The 17,756-nt window shown below is 37.1% G+C and overlaps 2 protein-coding genes and 1 long non-coding RNA gene across 5 annotated transcripts; 2 read left to right on the forward strand and 1 right to left on the reverse strand.

Annotated features, from left to right (window-relative positions):
• The first annotated feature begins 157 nt into the window (after positions 1-157).
• Positions 158-11,163, forward strand: WYR (inner centromere protein, ARK-binding region protein). Of its 3 annotated transcripts, none has more exons than XM_088876478.1 (11): positions 158-538; positions 1,145-3,279; positions 4,246-4,863; positions 5,692-7,123; positions 7,790-8,142; positions 8,230-8,409; positions 8,574-8,731; positions 9,652-9,743; positions 9,813-9,891; positions 10,800-10,827; positions 10,975-11,163. In XM_088876478.1, the coding sequence occupies exons 1-9, from the start codon at positions 364-366 to the stop codon at positions 9,854-9,856; spliced, it is 5,187 nt and encodes a 1,728-aa protein (XP_088732604.1). In that variant the 5' UTR covers positions 158-363; the 3' UTR covers positions 9,857-9,891; positions 10,800-10,827; positions 10,975-11,163. The 3 variants fall into 3 exon arrangements, with proteins under 3 accessions (XP_088732604.1, XP_011095546.1, XP_011095547.1); XM_011097244.3 differs by having other exon boundaries at positions 159-538; positions 9,813-9,936; XM_011097245.3 differs by having other exon boundaries at positions 159-538; positions 5,701-7,123; positions 9,813-9,936.
• A 1,146-nt stretch (positions 11,164-12,309) lies between these two features.
• LOC105174970 (Concanavalin A-like lectin protein kinase family protein) lies at positions 12,310-14,413 on the forward strand. The gene has a single exon (XM_011097246.3). It carries the CDS (start codon positions 12,359-12,361, stop codon positions 14,378-14,380), a length of 2,022 nt encoding a protein of 673 aa, XP_011095548.1. The 5' UTR covers positions 12,310-12,358; the 3' UTR covers positions 14,381-14,413.
• Positions 14,414-16,018: 1,605 nt separating this feature from the next.
• On the reverse strand, positions 16,019-16,876 carry LOC148784877 (uncharacterized). Its single transcript, XR_016062993.1, has 2 exons — positions 16,516-16,876; positions 16,019-16,327 (listed from the first exon to the last, which is right to left on the reverse strand). It is a non-coding gene; the product is annotated as an uncharacterized LOC148784877 (long non-coding RNA).
• Between the last annotated feature and the right edge of the window lie 880 nt (positions 16,877-17,756).

Here is a 17,756-nt window from a genome sequence, read left to right on the forward strand (position 1 = left end):
GGTAACCTATAAAAAGTTTAAGGCCCAAAACATTTAGAGCCCCTCAATTTCAAGATTATGATTTATGCCCATGAAGATGCGGGTTAGATCCGACCCGCCTCAGCTAACCCGTCATTCATCTGTCTGTTTCGGACGTTAGTACGTTACCAATCCTTCCCCATAAAATTTGAAATCTGCGTGCCCGCTCGATGCTATTTGATCTTCACCGTTCATTCAACGGTCACAGACACACACACACACACACAGGCAACTCTCTCTCTCTCTCTCTGTATGTGTGAAATTTCCCATTCCGGCAATAGCCATTAATCAGGTTCGTTGTGTCCGTGGATGGATTATTTGTAACCATAACGCGTCCTGCTGAAGATGACTACGGTGGAGAAGCTGTTGGTGCAGATCTTCGAGCGGAGGAATTCGATAATCGAACAGGTGAAGCAACAGACGGAGTTGTACAACCAGCATCTCGCTTCGAAACTCCTGATTGACGGAATTAGCCCTCCCTCTTGGCTTTGGAACCCTAGTGCATCCTCGGATTCAAAAGGTATTCTCGGAATATTTTCACATTATCGATCTTAGGGCTTGGTTGACTTACAATTTTGGAATGAAGTTTAGTCGGAGTGATTTCTGATGGTCTGACGCTTGGAAAAGACCCGACATGTTTACATTTAGAGCGGATGGAAGTTTTCTGGTTTGTTTCTAAATTAACATTATAATTTTATGGGTAGATAGATGAATGTTTTTCTGTAACAATTTTATTTATGGGTAATACTTAGTGCTTTTGGCCTATAAAGATAAACCACATGACTACTGGAGCAGCGCCTAAAACATCAGGACTACTTGTGCTTTGTTTGCTAGTTCATATATCAAATAAAATTTTCTGTGTCACCAACTTTAGCAGACTCAATCCTTTCAGTTTGCCATTGTTATATCAGCTTCATTTTCTGCTATTGCGTGTCTTTGAGTTTGACCTGCATTTAAAAATTGGTTGTGAATTTTTTGTTTTACCAATTCCATTGTGATGAGGACTATATCATGGAGGTAATTGGTTAAAGATGTATGGAATTTGACTGCTTTTTGACATGGGAAAATACACCTTTAGTGGCTTGGGAGCAACATATCATTGTTTGTTGTTATTGTGTTATTGCAGAGCTTAACAAAGAAGAGCTGATCTCTAAACTTCTGCATCAGTATCCTCAACCTTCAGTCCGTTGCTCTATTGCACACTACCCGGCGTACAATAACCTAGTCTTTACCGGAGCTAATGATGAATTTTCTGATGGAGTTTTCATGGGACATACGGCTTTTGATAAAGGTCCCGGCAGGCAAGATGATCTATCAGTGCCAGCATTGACAACTGATGATTGTGGTCTATGTGTCCTCAACTATCCCGAGCCTGATGCTAGTGTTACATCACCTGAGGATCAGACAGATGGAAGGATCTCAAATATTTATAATGCACCAGATCAATCTTTAGTTGGAATTCAGAGATCCAAGTCTAGACAAAAAGCCCTTGTGCTTCGCAATAGTGCAAAGCAACAAACTAAGAGCAGCTTAAGCCATGAGAATATCAGCAATGGATTTTCTAGCCAAATCAGATTTTCTCTCTCCGCTGCCAACCAGATGGGTCAGAAAGATGAGCTGGCCAAATCGCCAGAACCCGATCCTGTTGGTAGGCAAAGTTGTAAGGATGTAGATTTGGATGAATCAGATTTTGAAAAGAAAGAAAAGGGGATAGATGCTAGAATTACAAGGTCTGGAAGTTATTCTGAAGTTCCAATTTCTGTCAGTGGTTCCTTAACATTAGGTCGCTCATCTGAGGATTGTAAGGAAGATGCCTCCTCTGCTGCTGCTAAAGAGAGGAGAAACGGATCCACATCTGTTTGTGATCCTAAGGAAGCCGATAATAGTGTTGATAAGTTGCCAAAGTCAGCTGGACAATCTACAATCTGTTTTCAGAGCGGTGGAGACAGGCAATTAGATGGAGCTGATTGTGCCAGCAATGATAAGGAAACCAATGTTTCTACTGGTAGAATTACTAGGTCTAAAATTTCTGGCAAACCTCAAAATTATGCCTGTAATTCTTCAAAAGCTGAAAGTGATGCTTATCAGAAAATAGACATTGCTATGATGGATTCTCAGGATCAACCATCAAATTATGCTGATGGATCTCTTACGAGGTTTAGTCCTTGTAATATCCTGAATGAAGGCTTTGAGGCCCGAGAATCAATCTCAGGAGATAGCAAGAGTAGGAAAGAAAAGGGTGCTGTACCATCATTGAGTTCTAGCCAACATAAAACCTGTGTAGATGAGATTTCAGGTCTGGATATGCATGCTCACTCTGCCATGGTTGATGGTGGCATTGCTCCATCAAGTGGGGGATCACCACTAGAGGTTAATGATTCAGGTGAGGTATTGGGCTTAGTTAGACATTCTGTTGGGTTGTTTCGTAGAGTGACAAGGTCACAAACTCGTGCTGACGACAAAGAAGCAAATAAGCCTGTAATTTCTTTTGAAAATCGTAGTTTTGGGGGTACAATGTCCAAGTCAGGTTGTAAACAAAAGTCTGCTGCAAAAAACGAACTACATAAAGCTTCAAGTGGTCAATCCATTTCAACTTGTCATGGAACCAATAATATGCTTGATCAGTGTGGAAATGGAGCCCTTCTTATGCCCAGTGAGCTTGTTTTACATGATCATGTCGATCAGTCTGGTACTTCTAGTTCCAATGATGCTAAGCAGAGGAGAGATGTGGAGTCTCAGGTAGGGGATGCCTCTGATTCTTTTGTGTTTGTGGAACCAAAGCACTTAAGTTTTATAGAAATTGAAGATTACCCCTCGAAAAGATTCACTCCTGATTCTGAAGTGAGAACGCTTGATAACTTACCAGAAAAGTTGGGCTATTCTGTTTCAGATGCTGCGATATCACTGGATAAAGGAATTTCTGGTGATGTTAATCTGTTAGTGTCTGGTAAGAACTCATCAGAGAAGCCACATGTCTCAGGTAAATCAGAGGAAGTCCAAAGGGATTCTTTGGAATCTGATATTCAGGAGAATCCTGACACCCGGGATGAGAAAAATGGAACTATTGTAAGTGATTACTCAAAGTCAAAGAGTTCAAAAGATAATAAAGATGCTGCGCTAAATTGTAAAATCTCTGGAGTTCAGCAAGAAGCCAATATTACAAGATCAAAAATGGTTGACATACACGAGTTACAAATGCATCCAGTGAAATCTCATTTGGAACATGGGCATGAATCATTTCCAGAGCCACACATGGAAGAGGTTTGACTATCTTATGCTTATATTTTGTCCAGTTTAATCCATATATCTGCATTTTCCTAGGCACATTTTTGTCCTATATAATCCATGCATTCGTGTTGTTTTCCATTTTTAACACAGTACATATAAAATGTCCATGTAATCCAGATTCTTGGTAAGTTAGTGAATATGTTCTCCCTATCTTTTTCATTTACATGTTTTTTTTCCTTTATTCATCCAATATCGTTACTGAGTACAGGAGTAAAATGAACTTCTTTGAAGAACCTTTGACACGAGTCTAACATAGCGATTGGCTAATAGATCGAGTTCTAACATTTCATTTTCCTTGTGCTTTGCTTTGCATGCCTCACTTAATTGAGCTCCAATTGATTGAAGATCCATATTTGACATGTGCCTTCTACTTACTCAGCTGATCACAATTGCTACTAGAGAAGTATAGAAATGAAGCAAACTTTATTCTTGCACATGGTCCTCAAAGTTGACCTTCTCAGAGTTCTGCTCTCCTTTTAGGACGAGACAAAATACTTTTATATATGCAGTAAAACCTTGGTTTTTCCAAATGCTATCCTTTTTTTTGACCTACCTTGTATGTCTTCATATATAGCCTTTAATGGTTTCACATACTCGAATACAGTAAGAGGAAAGAGAGACAAGATGTCATCATTCATTGGAATTCTGCTAGAAGATTGATGTGGCTGGAAACTGGAGTATGGTTTAAAAACTATTCAGTCACCATTATCTTTGGCTCTTTATTTCTGTGTTAGGCAGAATGTTAGGTTGTTTGGGTTTATAAGCCTGTGATGAGTAGTTTTCCTTGTCTTAGATTTTGACTACCAAAAGGTGGTTGCATTCTTCAATAGATAGGTACACCATCCTTTGGTGCTTATTAATAAATCTCCAGTAATTTGAGAAAATATGTCTTGTTAGAGCTTCATTCTTTGCGGCCTGTGTTTTTGCCTGGTTTGACAGGGGAATTTGAGTGCTGAAGGAAAGGACAAGAGTCCATGGATGGCAAATGCTCCAGAAATGGAAAACTTAAGGCCTTCAGTTTGCCCGAATTCAGTGAAAGAGCCAAGAGCAGAGTCCGATGCTTGCTCAATTGAGAAAGTCCAAATGTCAAATCCAAGTTGTGTTGTTCTTGACAATAGAAAGCAGCTTCCTGCACAGGAATCTCAAATATTATCATGCCGTGAAGGTGAAGTGTCTGGTCAACATGCAGATTCGCCTGGGGTAGATAATGGGTTTGTAGCATGTAGTACAATCAGGTCCCCGCATCATGAAAATTTGTCACTTGAGAGGAGATTCAGACATGCCAGCATGGAATCATGGCCACAACCAAAGAGGAGAAAGATTGAAACGCAGCAAACTCATAGTTTTACCACTTCTGTGAGCTTAAGGGTGAGAAGGCCTGACAGCAATCAAAGAGGTCCTTCCAATAAATATTTGGCAAACATTGGAATAAATATAGACACTGTCTTGATGGATACATTTGATGTAAATACGATTACTGATACGGAGATCTGTCCGGAGATGGATCCTAATTTGACTGAAGGAATTGAGTCTACTTCTTTATCTCAAAATGGAGAGGTAGATTCTTCTCTTAACTTTATATTCAACAGGGTATTTGAGGTTTCTGTAGTTATTATTTAACTATTGCCTGTGAAGAACATTTAACACGATCATTCTTTTCTTGATTGTATTATTTTGTTTTATGTTTAAAATTTTTCGTCCCTTTTGTGCTGCTTGATAATTCTCAAATCAGAGCAAGATTGTATTCCTGTGTACATTTGTCAAGTCACCACTATACTATGTTTATACCCTTTTGCTATTATTCATGAATAAGTAGTTCTTAATTGGTGTTCTTTAAATTTGGCTTCTTTTCTTGTAAAGAGGTCTTGTAAGTTCTTGTAAAAAGCGAAACAAATCTTGGCTTTGACAGGATCAAATAACAGGATGAGATCAGATCTCATATGGAGAATGTTGCTTGAGCTTAAAGATGCATTGTAAGAGGAATAGGATGAGACTAAATTAATTTCTTGGTACTACAGAAAGTTGGATACCTTAGGCAATTGACTCTTTTATTCCATTAGAAGACATGAAAATAAATGAGGAATATATTAACTATTTTAGGTGTTAATGGAACTATTTTCTGGATGCAAATCCTGCTTGTCAGCTGATTTATTGTTGGCTAATTTATAATTTTATGAGGTCGATTTAGATTCACCTAAAAGTACATGGAGTAAGGAACTTTATTCATATGGAGTAGCAGCTGTGAATGACATGTAGGGTTTCACATGATCCCTTTATTTATTAATTTAAAAAGAAAAGATCCTTTTCAGATTTTATCACACTCAAATTTATAGTTTACTTCAGGTGATTTGTCATTTTTCTGATGGAGCTGTGTTTATGACAAAGTTGATGCAGGTTGAATTTTGTAACGAGGAGAATGAACATAAAAATTTGTCCTCTGTTATCAATAACGAGGAGTTAGGAGCAGCCCATTTCTCAAGCTTAACTAAGAAGGAAGCTGAAACTTCACAAGGATGCTTTATTGAGGAAATGGGAACTCCACATTCAAGTAGCGACCATCTTGATGCAACAGAACCTGTTGATGGACAATGTAGTCACCACTTATGTGATCTAGGGAAGAACATCAATAATCTAGATTCTGAAAATTTGACTTTCCCCAATGCTGTGCTTGAAGGAATACAATCTCCTAAGTGGGACAATTTACAGCCACAACATTCTGTTATTTTTGCCAGCAATGAAGATGAGGAACTTATTGATGTTGATCAATCTAGGCCTGTATTTGAGGGGTTCATTGTAGATGCGCAAACAGATGGTGGTGAACTGGATTTAGCAGAAGACAGAATTGACTTTGATAAACTGAACCTTCCAAGGACAACAATAGAGCGTGCTAGTATTCTAGCTGAAATTTGTAAATCCGCTAGCTCAGACACACCCTTGTCCAATTTCTCATATGCTTGTGGATTTCAGGGAACTCAAAATTTGTTATGCTCTGTACCTAATGGTCATCTTGAGCACTTGGACCTTAGGAGTAATTTTCCCTTAAATTCTGGTTTTGGCAAACAGCTTGAGTCTGGCAGCAGGCTTACAGATGATAAGAAGGATGCCTCTGAATGGATGCCATATACCGATCATCCATCTTATTCCGGTACACATATTGGTTGGAATTCAAGACACCAACAAGCATCCCCAGTTGGGAGGCTGTGGGAAAGACTCTCTTCACATACTGGGAGTTCAGAAAAGCGTTTAAGTTCAAATCCAGAACTTACATGCTTCCCGATTGAGGAAGATCCCAGCATAAGTGAAGGGAATAAAACTGTGGATGATAATACAGATGATGTCCAAGAAGAAGTTGATTCATCATTTGCTAAGCACTGTGATGGAAGGCATCCGCTTAAGGATTTGACAAATTTGGGTTTAAATCCTTTATCTGTTTCTGCACAAGAGAAAATTCTGAGGGCAGATAGTGTGGATCTGGTCAGCAAAAAGTTCAGCGCTTCTGGGACACAAGATAAAGCTCAATGGAGTCCAAAAATTCAACACATGAATAGAAGTGTGACCAGGGAAAACCAGACTTCATTTATTGGTGCTACTGATGGTAGGAAGAACCAAACCTTAGCAACTGGTACAAATGGAATCAAGAAGGCCAAGGAATCAATTAACAACAGTATCAGCAGACCAATTTTGTTAAATAAAACCAGTTTGAAAAGAGGGGAGCAAAAGCTTTCTTTGAAAGAGTCTAGGAGGAATAACATTGTTTCAAATGTTAATTCCTTCATACCGCTGGTACAACAGAAACAAGCGGCAGCAGTTTGTGCAGGTAGTGTCTCTATTCTTGCTCTATATCTTATATCAAAGAAACATGGGCTTTATCGAAAATATTGCAAATGTTATACAGCAACTAATGAACTGTATTATAACAACCCCAATACCAATCTTATATTTTTTCAGTCTGGTAATGGTGGTTCAGTTCAGTTCTCTGTAATTAACTGGTCTTCTTCTTCTTCAGCACCAAATAGCTATTCTTATCTGTAGTTTGCTTATTGTATTGCATTCAATAATTATTTGCTGAATGTGTTTGGTTACTTGCTCTTAACTTGTACTCTTGTTGTATTTTGTAAAAGGTTAACATTTTCTCATATCTTGAATCTCTTTTGTTTCCTTTGGATCGAGAAGCTTAAACTGATCTGTTACTTGACAGGAGTGCATTTTATGTTTGTGTGTGTCTGGGATTTGTGTGCACTTCTTTTGTTTAAGTAAAGAAGTTTATTCAGAATTAGTTTGGTTTGTAAAAGTTCAGGTTAACAACCGGTCCTTTTTCTGAACATTTTCCCCTTGTCGTGGGGAGGGGTAAAAGCTTTCAGTTCTCTACATTTTAGAAATATGAACATCAGGCTGAAGTTATTGAGAAGTGGTAGTGTATATAAGTTTGTTTTTTGTCAGCGATTGTTCGTTATATACACATGTAGAATTCCTCATCGTGTAGGAAAGAGAGATGTTAAGGTGAAGGCCCTGGAAGCTGCGGAAGCTGCAAAACGTTTGGAAGAGAAAAAAGAGAATGAACGTAAGATGAGGAAGGAAGCATTGAAACTTGAACGAGCAAAATTGGAGGAGAAAAACATGAGACAGATGGAATTAGAGAAGAAAAAGAAAGAAGAAGAACGCAAGAAGAAAGATGCTGATATTATTGCAAAGAAAAGGCTAAGAGAGGAAGAAGAGAGAAAGGAGAAGGAGAAGAAAAGAATGCGACTTGAAGCAAGGCAGCGACAAAAGGAACAAGAAGAAAAAATGCGTTCAGAGAAAGCTGAAAAGGAAAAACAACAAAAACAACGGCACAAGGTTATATTTCTTCTGTGTAACAAGTATTTATGTCATTTTTGTGTTCTCGCTGTCAATTCAGTCTCACGCATTTCTTTGATACTGTAGGATGAGCAAATAAACAGCAAAATGGAATTTCAGAATGAATCCAAAAAGCAACAGAACAAGGACATCATACGAGGAGATGATATAGCTTTGAAACAGACAGAGACCAAATTGACTCCCGCTGAAGTTATGATGAATTATGAAGAATGTGGTACTTCGGGTCCATCTTGTGAAGCTGGAAAGGTAGGAGATTTTGTGACAGCAGATTCAGTTGGATGTCAACTTTGCATGTTTTCTAATTTATAGATAGTCATTATACAGATATGAAGCTTTGTACTTTACCAATAGTAAGCTTCACAAAGGATTTTCTTTTGGACTCTTATATTTATTACCTTATATTCTCCTAGGCAATGCACACAGTGGATGAGTCACCCAAAAAAGAGGACTTGATAGGTTGTAATAGTCAAGGAAAATCATATGAGATCTCTCCATACCAGTGTTCAGATGATGAAGATGATGAAGAAGATGAGTTACCCACCAAGAAACATATTCCATCATGGGCCAGGTGATTAGTTAAATATTCAGCAAGTTGTCTATAATTTGATAAGGATGAAAAGATTTTTTGTTTCAGAGGAAAGGATGGTAAAGGAGTTAGGTTAGGAAAATTAAGAGATATCAAATAAGAAAAAAATATTTCTCAGTTGGACAGGGAAGCAAGGGAAACAATTTGAAAAATTTAAACTACCATGTGTTTTCCAGCATAATCTCAACTTCAATTATTTAGCCTAGTAAAAATGATTTTATCTGTGCTTCATTTCTGTTGTATATGTATAGCATTGTGAGTTTGGGACCATTGGTTAAAGGGTATAATTACATGCTAGTTCAGCTCTTCTCCAAAGTAGTATAATGTTTCAATGTATACCTCCAAAGTAGTATATTCCCTTTTTTGGTTTGTAAGGATAACAAATGAGTAAAATCGATGTTCCTAGTGTCCAAAGTCAAAATCGCTGGAATTTTAGCTTTTGATGCATTTGCTTTGGCTTTCCTCATCACTTTCCTTACCAAGCCAAATGGTGCAAAATTTTCCGTTGTAGACTTCTAAAAGAGCTGAATGTACTCCATGAACTGTATTTCTGTTCAACCTTAAATCAAAATACTCAGTGCTAGATTTTTCTTATGCCCTTAATCAAGTTAGAGTGCTGAAATTTTGGAACATAAATTGAAACACGTGTAATCATAAGTACCTCTGGTGCAGAACTGTTAATTATTGGTGAAAATATTTAATATGAGAGGATATTTATTGATATTGTTCGATGTTGTGCCTAGCAAAAGGAGAAGAACAACATTGGTCACATGGAATAAGTTGTCATATGAGTAATTCATGTTCAGCATTTTTACAGTTTGTTAAAAATCCTCCAAGAATTTCCAGCCATCAATCTTTGACCAATAATATTGAAGTTCTGACATTATTTGTTCTCTCTGCAGTAAAAACTCTGTGGCCATGCTTTTGGCCTTACAGCAAGAAATGGACCCCGATGTGATATTTCCCCCAGAAAGTTTTTGCAGAATGGATGAAGGTAAATCTTGAGATATAAATAGATTATCCGGAAGCAAACTTCTTGCTCACTAACTTTGGTATTGTTTAGTTCTACTTCCTCGCAGGGTACAGCAGAAACAAGTGGCTACATGAATCGAATAGTTGGTTGTTGCAATCATCGTCTCTTGGTATATATTGATTGATTCTGGCTGGGACTTCTTTCACATGAAAAGGTTTTTTTTTTTTTGCTTTCTTAACATCCTATTTATTTGTTTTAGTTTAATGAACATTTATTCTGTGCAAGAATAGATGGCTAAAGAATAATAAGGAAAATATTTATAGCAAAGTACTTGGAGGATTCATTAGATCTGGGGTCCTGTTCTTATAGAGTTTCTTATGACATCATATCTGCTTCCCCATTACCACTAAATTTCATCCTCAAGCTTTTACTTTTATCCACAACTAGGTTAACATGAACTGGCTGTTCCTGTAAGATCAGTCACACCTAGCTGGTTATCTATAGCTTTCTCTTTACTTATTATTATATCTATCTGTTTGCATTGCCAAAAGAATAAGACCTTGGGGGTGTAGAATGTTTTAAATGAAAACCTTTAGCATTAGTGGTATTGGTATCTGAAAGTGTTCACTGATCGGGCCACCGATTTATGTGTTTTTTTTCCTGGGATGGGAAGAAATTCGATTTGAACACGACATTACACAAAAGAATAGGCAAAAGAATGAGATTGAGCCTGGATTATAATAATATTAAGATCTCATGGAGCCTTATCAAATGCGGTTCTCCACTTACAAAATTCATTGCTTTTTGTAATTGCTTTTAGATTTTACATTTAAGATCACATACAAGGGCCAATTGAGAGCAAATGCTGGGCTCTTGCAAAGGGCACAAGCTTCCACATCTGTTCCCTGTCTAACTGGATCGTATTGCCTCACTTGTAAAATGCAACTTTAAATTCAATGTTCAGTTAGAGGTGTAATTAGTGTTGGATCTTTTCTGAGTCCCTGGTCCTCTTTCTTTAAGATTATGCCTTTTCTTGGTGAATCACAATCTAACTAACAGATTCTGCATTTTTGGCAGCAAGTGGTGTATCTCATTTTAATTTCAGGTATCAATGACCTCTTTTATCTGTCTCATGACAGCTTGTTTTTGTTTCAAAAAATACTGTTTATCCCAATCTCTTCTGCAGGAATTGATACCTATTACAAGCATAACGAAAGCTTGCTAACTCTAAATGGTTCAACTTTCTTTGCAGATGGATGATCCTGCTCGTGTCTGATGACACTCAGAACACTAGGCTTGTATATACTTCATATGCAGCTGTGGATGAAATTCTTGTTCCAAACTGATATGCAGGGAAAATCAAACAATGCTTCAATGATCATTGTCATATACGTTTTATTCTTTCTCAAGGGGAAATGGAAACATATTTGACTTTGATGTATCATCGATTGGTATTTTGTTTCTAAATAACTATGCTTGATGAAAAGATTAAAGGTCCTTACATTAGTAATAGGTCAATTTTGCTGGAAATTAAACTTTGATGAAATTGGGCACTGTTAAAAACAGTAATTCTGTCGCCAATGCTCTTATTAAAGCATCCTAGTTTTACTCTGTACTTGAGTTCAATTGTGATCCTGTGACAACTGCAACGAATGGCAAGAAAGGAATCCATGCTTGCAAATTGAATAGAGGAACAGCAACATGAAGATTATTTCGTTTATTGAAACAACTTTGATATGTCATTCACTTAAGCTATTCTCATCGTAGTAGATGGTGGGAAATTGGGCCCATACCATATCTAATACATTAAATTTGTCGAAATAAATAATCAAAATGGCTGTGATTCGTAACTTATGTTGCATGAATTCCTAGATACATTATTAACATTATACCCCTCCCTGCCCCTGGAGGGCTCAATATGAATCTGAACGGAGCTTATGAAATTATGAATTGATCAGCGGCTTCTTTTTGGAACTTCGCTGGCCGTTCGACGGTACTGCTTCAATCATGAACCCAGATAGAATTAGAACTTAACTATGCTTTTCCCACTTGAAGGGGAAAAAAAAAAAGAAATGAAAATATTTTATCGTACCAACTTTAAATATTTAAATATATTTTTTCATTCATTATTTACTTTTAAAATATTTGGTCAAAATAGTAATTTAAATATTTTTTTAATAATCTCAACACTTACTATTTTTTTCTCTCAATTCACTAATCCATATTTCTTATAATTTACAATTATAATTTATTTCTTTTCACAATTTATTTTTTCTCGTCATCTTACATATAATTTTTTTTATATACTCAAAGGAACTGCGCGACGACAACTAATTGGATAAAAATGCATACATGTTCATAACATATTTGAAAATATTTAAGCACAACATTATGTCATAAACAACTCAATAAAATAATATTGAAAGCGGTATCTTTTTTATTTTTTTTGGGTAATTATTGGAAGTAAAGTAATAGTGATTTACTTAATTGGTTGGAGAGAGGATAGTTGGAAGAAGAGAGCTGCGCGCCCATATTCCGTTTAAACTTTAAACACCATCTCCCACCACCCCCACTTGATGAACTCAAGAACTTGCAGTTAGTTTTTTCTTGAGAATCCAATTCTAAATACCATCACCATGAATCCAAGAAACCTTCTTGGTTTCTTCGTCTTCTTTATTATCTGCAGCCATTCTCTTGTATCCTCAGAGAATATCACTCTTGAATTCCCTTTCTTCACTCCACAAGACTTCACTCTTCTCGGAGATTCTACTCTCCGGAGCGGCGCCGTCCGCCTCACCCGAGAGCTCCGCCTCCCATCTTCAAGTTCCGGTTCTGTTATCTACAACTACCCCATTGCCTTTTTCAATCCAGAAACCAATGTCACTGCTTCTTTCTCCACAAGATTTTCTTTTTCAGTCGACAACATCAATCCATCCTCGTATGGGGATGGCTTGGCATTTTTTCTGTCTCCCAATAACCGGAGATTGGGGAGTCCAGGCGGGTATTTAGGCCTAGTCAATTCATCAAAACTGACCCAGAACAGATTCATTGCAATTGAATTTGACACAAGGCAGAATCTGGGCTTCAATGATCCTGATGACAATCATGTCGGATTGGACATTGACAGCCTTGTCTCGTTCAAGACTGCCAATCCGATTCTCCAGGCCATTAATTTGAAGAGTGGCAATGTGATTAGTGCTTGGGTTGATTACTTGAATGAGAAAAGGAAGGTGGAAGTATTCTTGAGCTATTCCAGTTTTAAGCCAGAGAACCCACTCTTTACTGTGGATATTGATCTTTCTGATTATCTAAAGGAGTTTATGTTTGTGGGATTTTCGGCTTCTACTGAGGGAAGCACTGAGCTGCATTATATCAAGAATTGGAGTTTTCAGACACTTGGGTTTCGCCCTGTTAGGCCAAGAACTCATCCTCATAATGTTTCGGACAATTCTGTGCCCTTAAAGCCTGCTACTCCATCTGCTGATCCGAGAAACAGGCATCATAAGAGGATTGCACTAGGCCTTTGGATTAGTTTTCCAGCCTTCTTTTGTGTGGTTGTTTTGGTGATTGGTTGGGTTTCTGTGAAGAAGTGGAGAAGCATGCAAACAGGTATGAGCTCGGAGGCAGAGCTTGTGACAGGGCCGAGGCAGTTTAGCTACAAACAACTGAAGTCTGCCACAGAAGGGTTTCGCCAAAGCAGGGTTCTGGGGCATGGAGCCTTTGGCACTGTCTACAAGGCCTTTTTTGTTGATTTGGGTATGGTATCTGCTGTCAAAAGATCAAAGCATACCCATGAAGGTAAAGCCGAATTCCTTGCTGAGTTATCAATTATAGCTTGTCTGAGGCACAAAAATTTAGTCCAGCTCCAAGGTTGGTGTGCTGAAAAGGGTGAATTGCTGCTTGTCTATGAGTTTATGCCTAATGGGAGTCTTGATAAGGTGCTATACAAGGCTGAGAATGGCAACCCGCTGAAGTGGGCATATAGATACAATATTGCTGTTGGGCTGGCTTCTGCTCTTACATATTTGCATCTAGAATGTGAGCAGCAAGTAATTCACAGAGACATAAAGTCTAGTAATATAATGTTGGACGGAAGCTATAATGCAAGATTAGGTGATTTTGGATTGGCAAGGCTGATGGATCATGGCAAGAGTCCTGTTACGACTCTCACAGCAGGAACTGTGGGATATCTGGCCCCGGAATACCTTCAATGTGGCAAAGCAACTGAGAAAACTGATGTTTTCAGCTATGGTGTTGTTTTACTTGAACTGGCTAGTGGGAGGAAGCCAATTGAGAGGGACGCTGAACGTCAGAAAACGGTAAACTTGGTGGATTGGGTTTGGAGACTGTATTCTGAAGGAAATATTTTAGCAGCAGCAGACAAACGAATGAACGGTGAGTTTGAAGAGGCTGAGATGAAAAAACTACTGCTCGTAGGCCTGAGCTGTGCCAATCCAGACAGTGTAGAAAGACCTTCAATGAGGAAAGTTTTTCAAATCCTAAACAATGAGGCAGAACCTTCTGTCGTACCGAGGGTTAAGCCAAGTCTTTCTTTCTCCAACAGTGTTCCTCTTAGTATCGACGAAATTGTTTCAGACTGGGAAGATTGCGGGACACCTGAATCTCAACTAGAAATCAGAGTGGGATCTGCTGTATGACACTCTTTTTCTTTCCTTCACCAGGTCATTTAGGCATGCACGATTTGAACAAAGTTGGTGATTTCCTTCCAAATCGACTCTGCCTTAGATATAGAAACATAATCTCAGGAAAGAACATTTATTACGGATAGATAGCAAATGAACTGTCAATACCTGTTACTTCCTGTAATAAAATCTTGAACTATTCATGAACGTGAAGATCTTAAAAAACAAGTGGAGTAGAGTATATGTTGGCATTACATTTGAACTTGAGGGCCATGGACAGTCATCTAACGCCATAAGAATCTGAGATTTTATGTGTGCACTTTAGGATCACTTTGAAGTTGTATTTCCATTTAGTGCATGATTTTAAAATTCTTGATAATATTGAGACTAAGAAATTCATGCAACACCGGCCTATTAATTCCTGTATCTGTTGTTTTTTTACACTCTTCATACTCTATATCAGAAGTGGTTCTTTTTTTTTTTTTTTATGCAAAATCAAGTTTTTATTTGCAGATGAAATTCAGTTCTGAGCTTTTCTACAAGCATATGCCGTGGGCCTGCATTTACTTTTCGTTGTATTTCTTACTACGACTTAAAAACTATACGTAACGAATGTAGACAATAATAAACAGGAGAACCAAATGGAGAAAAATCGTTACAACAAAGGTACCCTATATGAGTACCTCAATTTAGTTATATCCGAAAGATATTTGAATTGCAAAAATATCTAAAGATATAACTTTGTATAAGAATCAAATCTAATATGGAGATAGGTTTGTGCACATCCTGAGAGGAACGGTCACATCCAAAAGGAAAAAAGAATTAGATATAGATCAAAATGCAAATATATACATATATATATATATATATATGATGGAAAGCAAACAAATGGTTGAATGAAGATTTTCTCATAAGAATTATTAGTACAAAATGTGTCATGACAAGTTTGTATATTGCATGTTACATTCCACAAGTTTTTTGTTTTTCAACTTTCTATATATAATATATATATATATATTTATATATATGCATAATATAAGACAGACATGATTTGACAATAAATAATAATTTTTGTCTCCAAAAAATATAATATTAAAAAAAATATTTATATATATACATGATTTGACAATAAAAAGTGATTTTTGTCTCCCTAATCCCAATATTAAACTTACATCACTTATTTTAAAATATTTTAAATTATCTCAAAACACAAATCCAAACATATATTATCTATTTTCAACACATACTTATTTATTTCTATTTTTCTCTCTCTATCTCCAACACACAAAACAAAACACTCAAACTACAAATACAAACACAATGTAAGTATTCTGAATATATGCATACATGTTTTCTACAATTTATGGGAATTTTTACATAGAAAATACAGAAACAATGCATGTTACCCCTTCAACCCTTAAACTTGTGAAGACAAGCACCTGAGTACGACTACCGAAATTCCTAATTAACATAAAATTTTGCCACTGACCCCCCAAGATACCAAAATTATAGTTGAACTCAAATCAAACAAACATGACATGATGTTATACATTAATTCATGCCATGAAGATTATGTGTGTGTGTGTGTGGTTATGTATGTATATATGTTTTCATACATATAACTAAGGAATAGCTGATGGAGAAATCAAGAAATACACCAAACCACCTTAGTTATATAATTAGTATATGAAGAAGACAATCACATCTGAAGCTCATCAAAAAACACAAAACACACAGACAGAGATCATAGAGGAGATCGAAGTAGCTGCAGGTTATTAATTACTTGCGGTGATGGAGGGTGGTGGGGTGAGACGGTCGTTGGCAGAAGCAAGAGAGCACAATCCCACAAAAGGCAAAGACCTCTTTGTCAATGGCGGGCTGTGCTCTCTCTCTTCTGTCAACAAATTAATTTCCCTCATATATCCATCTGCACCACTTCTGATTCTCCATCTTCATCATTAGCTACAAAAAATGATTGGCAAAGAAACAACATAAATAAATAAAACAAACTTAACAAAGATGCATCGACCATGTGATGAAAATGGAAAATTCATGCATGAACGCCAGAGAGCGTGATGAAGAGCTATGATTTGAACAAATTAATATAAAGGAATGATGAATAATTAATTTGGAGTAGAATTAAAACTGGCCTTTTGGTACGGTCTCTCACATGAAAATGAAATGCCCCTTCAATTCCATTGCCATTCGGCTACCACATAACATGTCTGCATATGCAGTGCATGTGTGCACCCCTCTCCTCTCTCTCTCTCTCTCTATATATATATATATATATATCCACTGCTTGCCTCTCTCTCTCTCTCTCTCTATATATATATATATATATCCACTGCTTGCCTTGCATGAGAGAGAGAGAGAGAGAGAGAAGTGGCGTATAGCAATGGAACAGTAGTGAAGTAGAAGAAGAGCCAGAGATTTATGGAAGGAGAGAGTCCACTGAGATTTGGCAGAGCCATGCCATGTTACTGTCATTCATATATATGCTACGTACACAGCTCGTTCATATTAGGCAGAAGGACTACATATATATATATCTATACAGAGAGAGAGAGTTAGGATAATGAGGGTGTGCAATAATAAATGTGTTGTTTAGCTAAATAGAGGGCGATAATGACTTGTTGATAAAAGTATACAACGCGGGTTTCTCTCGTGATTTGTTTATTATGCATTCATGTGAACCCATTTTCCTCTTCTGCCTACTCACCCCCCCCCACCCCCACCCCCACCACCACCCCTTTAAGTTCCTATTTTCAATTCCCACTCTCACTCTCCCTTCTTTTAATGCTTGCTGCATCTACTCTTCTTTTTACTCCTTATTTTTCATTTCTCCTAATTACATATATCCATCCTATTGCAATATCTAACTAAATTTGATGTAAGAAGGGCTCTCAAATGCATTACTATAGTTAAGAAATATTAGCTGACCTAGAACTTTCAAGCATGTCTTTATCATTCTTGACAGTTGTTTCAATCGAGCTTGATCGAATCTAAGGTATACCTATCAGAAAATTAGTGTTACAGTTACCAATTACATGACAAATATCCAATTTATTTATCATATTGAATGAGTTTTATACACTCTAGTGTAAGTGTACGAGACCCCGTACTTCTTACACTTTTGTTCTATTTTCTTGAAACTGAGAGTCTAACTCTAAGATATTAAATGATTATTTAATGCGTGCTCGTATCCGTATTGCAAGTTGACCCATTAGAAGTAATTTGATGGGTGGAGATAGAAATAAATAAGCAAATTAAAGAGGGTAAAGATCTTGAGAATCTTGATTGAGAAGAGCAGCTGCTTAAAATGAGGTTGATTATTTTGACACCTTTGTTTTTATATTTGGGTATGTTATTGTGTTAATGGAAAAAGAGG

Source organism: Sesamum indicum, linkage group LG12, assembly GCF_026168435.1.
Source record: "Sesamum indicum cultivar Baizhima isolate 11 linkage group LG12, ASM2616843v1, whole genome shotgun sequence".
Taxonomy (NCBI): Eukaryota; Viridiplantae; Streptophyta; class Magnoliopsida; order Lamiales; family Pedaliaceae; genus Sesamum; species Sesamum indicum.

Bases quoted from the DNA above. Each gene is read 5' to 3' on its own strand.
- WYR (XM_088876478.1), top strand. From the start codon at position 364: ATGACTACGGTGGAGAAGCTGTTGGTGCAGATCTTCGAGCGGAGGAAT. The intron at 3,280-4,245 runs GTTTGACTATCT...CTGGTTTGACAG, and splicing joins CAGAGCCACACATGGAAGAG to GGGAATTTGAGTGCTGAAGG. The intron at 8,143-8,229 runs GTTATATTTCTT...TTGATACTGTAG, and splicing joins AACAAAAACAACGGCACAAG to GATGAGCAAATAAACAGCAA.
- LOC105174970 (XM_011097246.3), top strand. From the start codon at position 12,359: ATGAATCCAAGAAACCTTCTTGGTTTCTTCGTCTTCTTTATTATCTGC.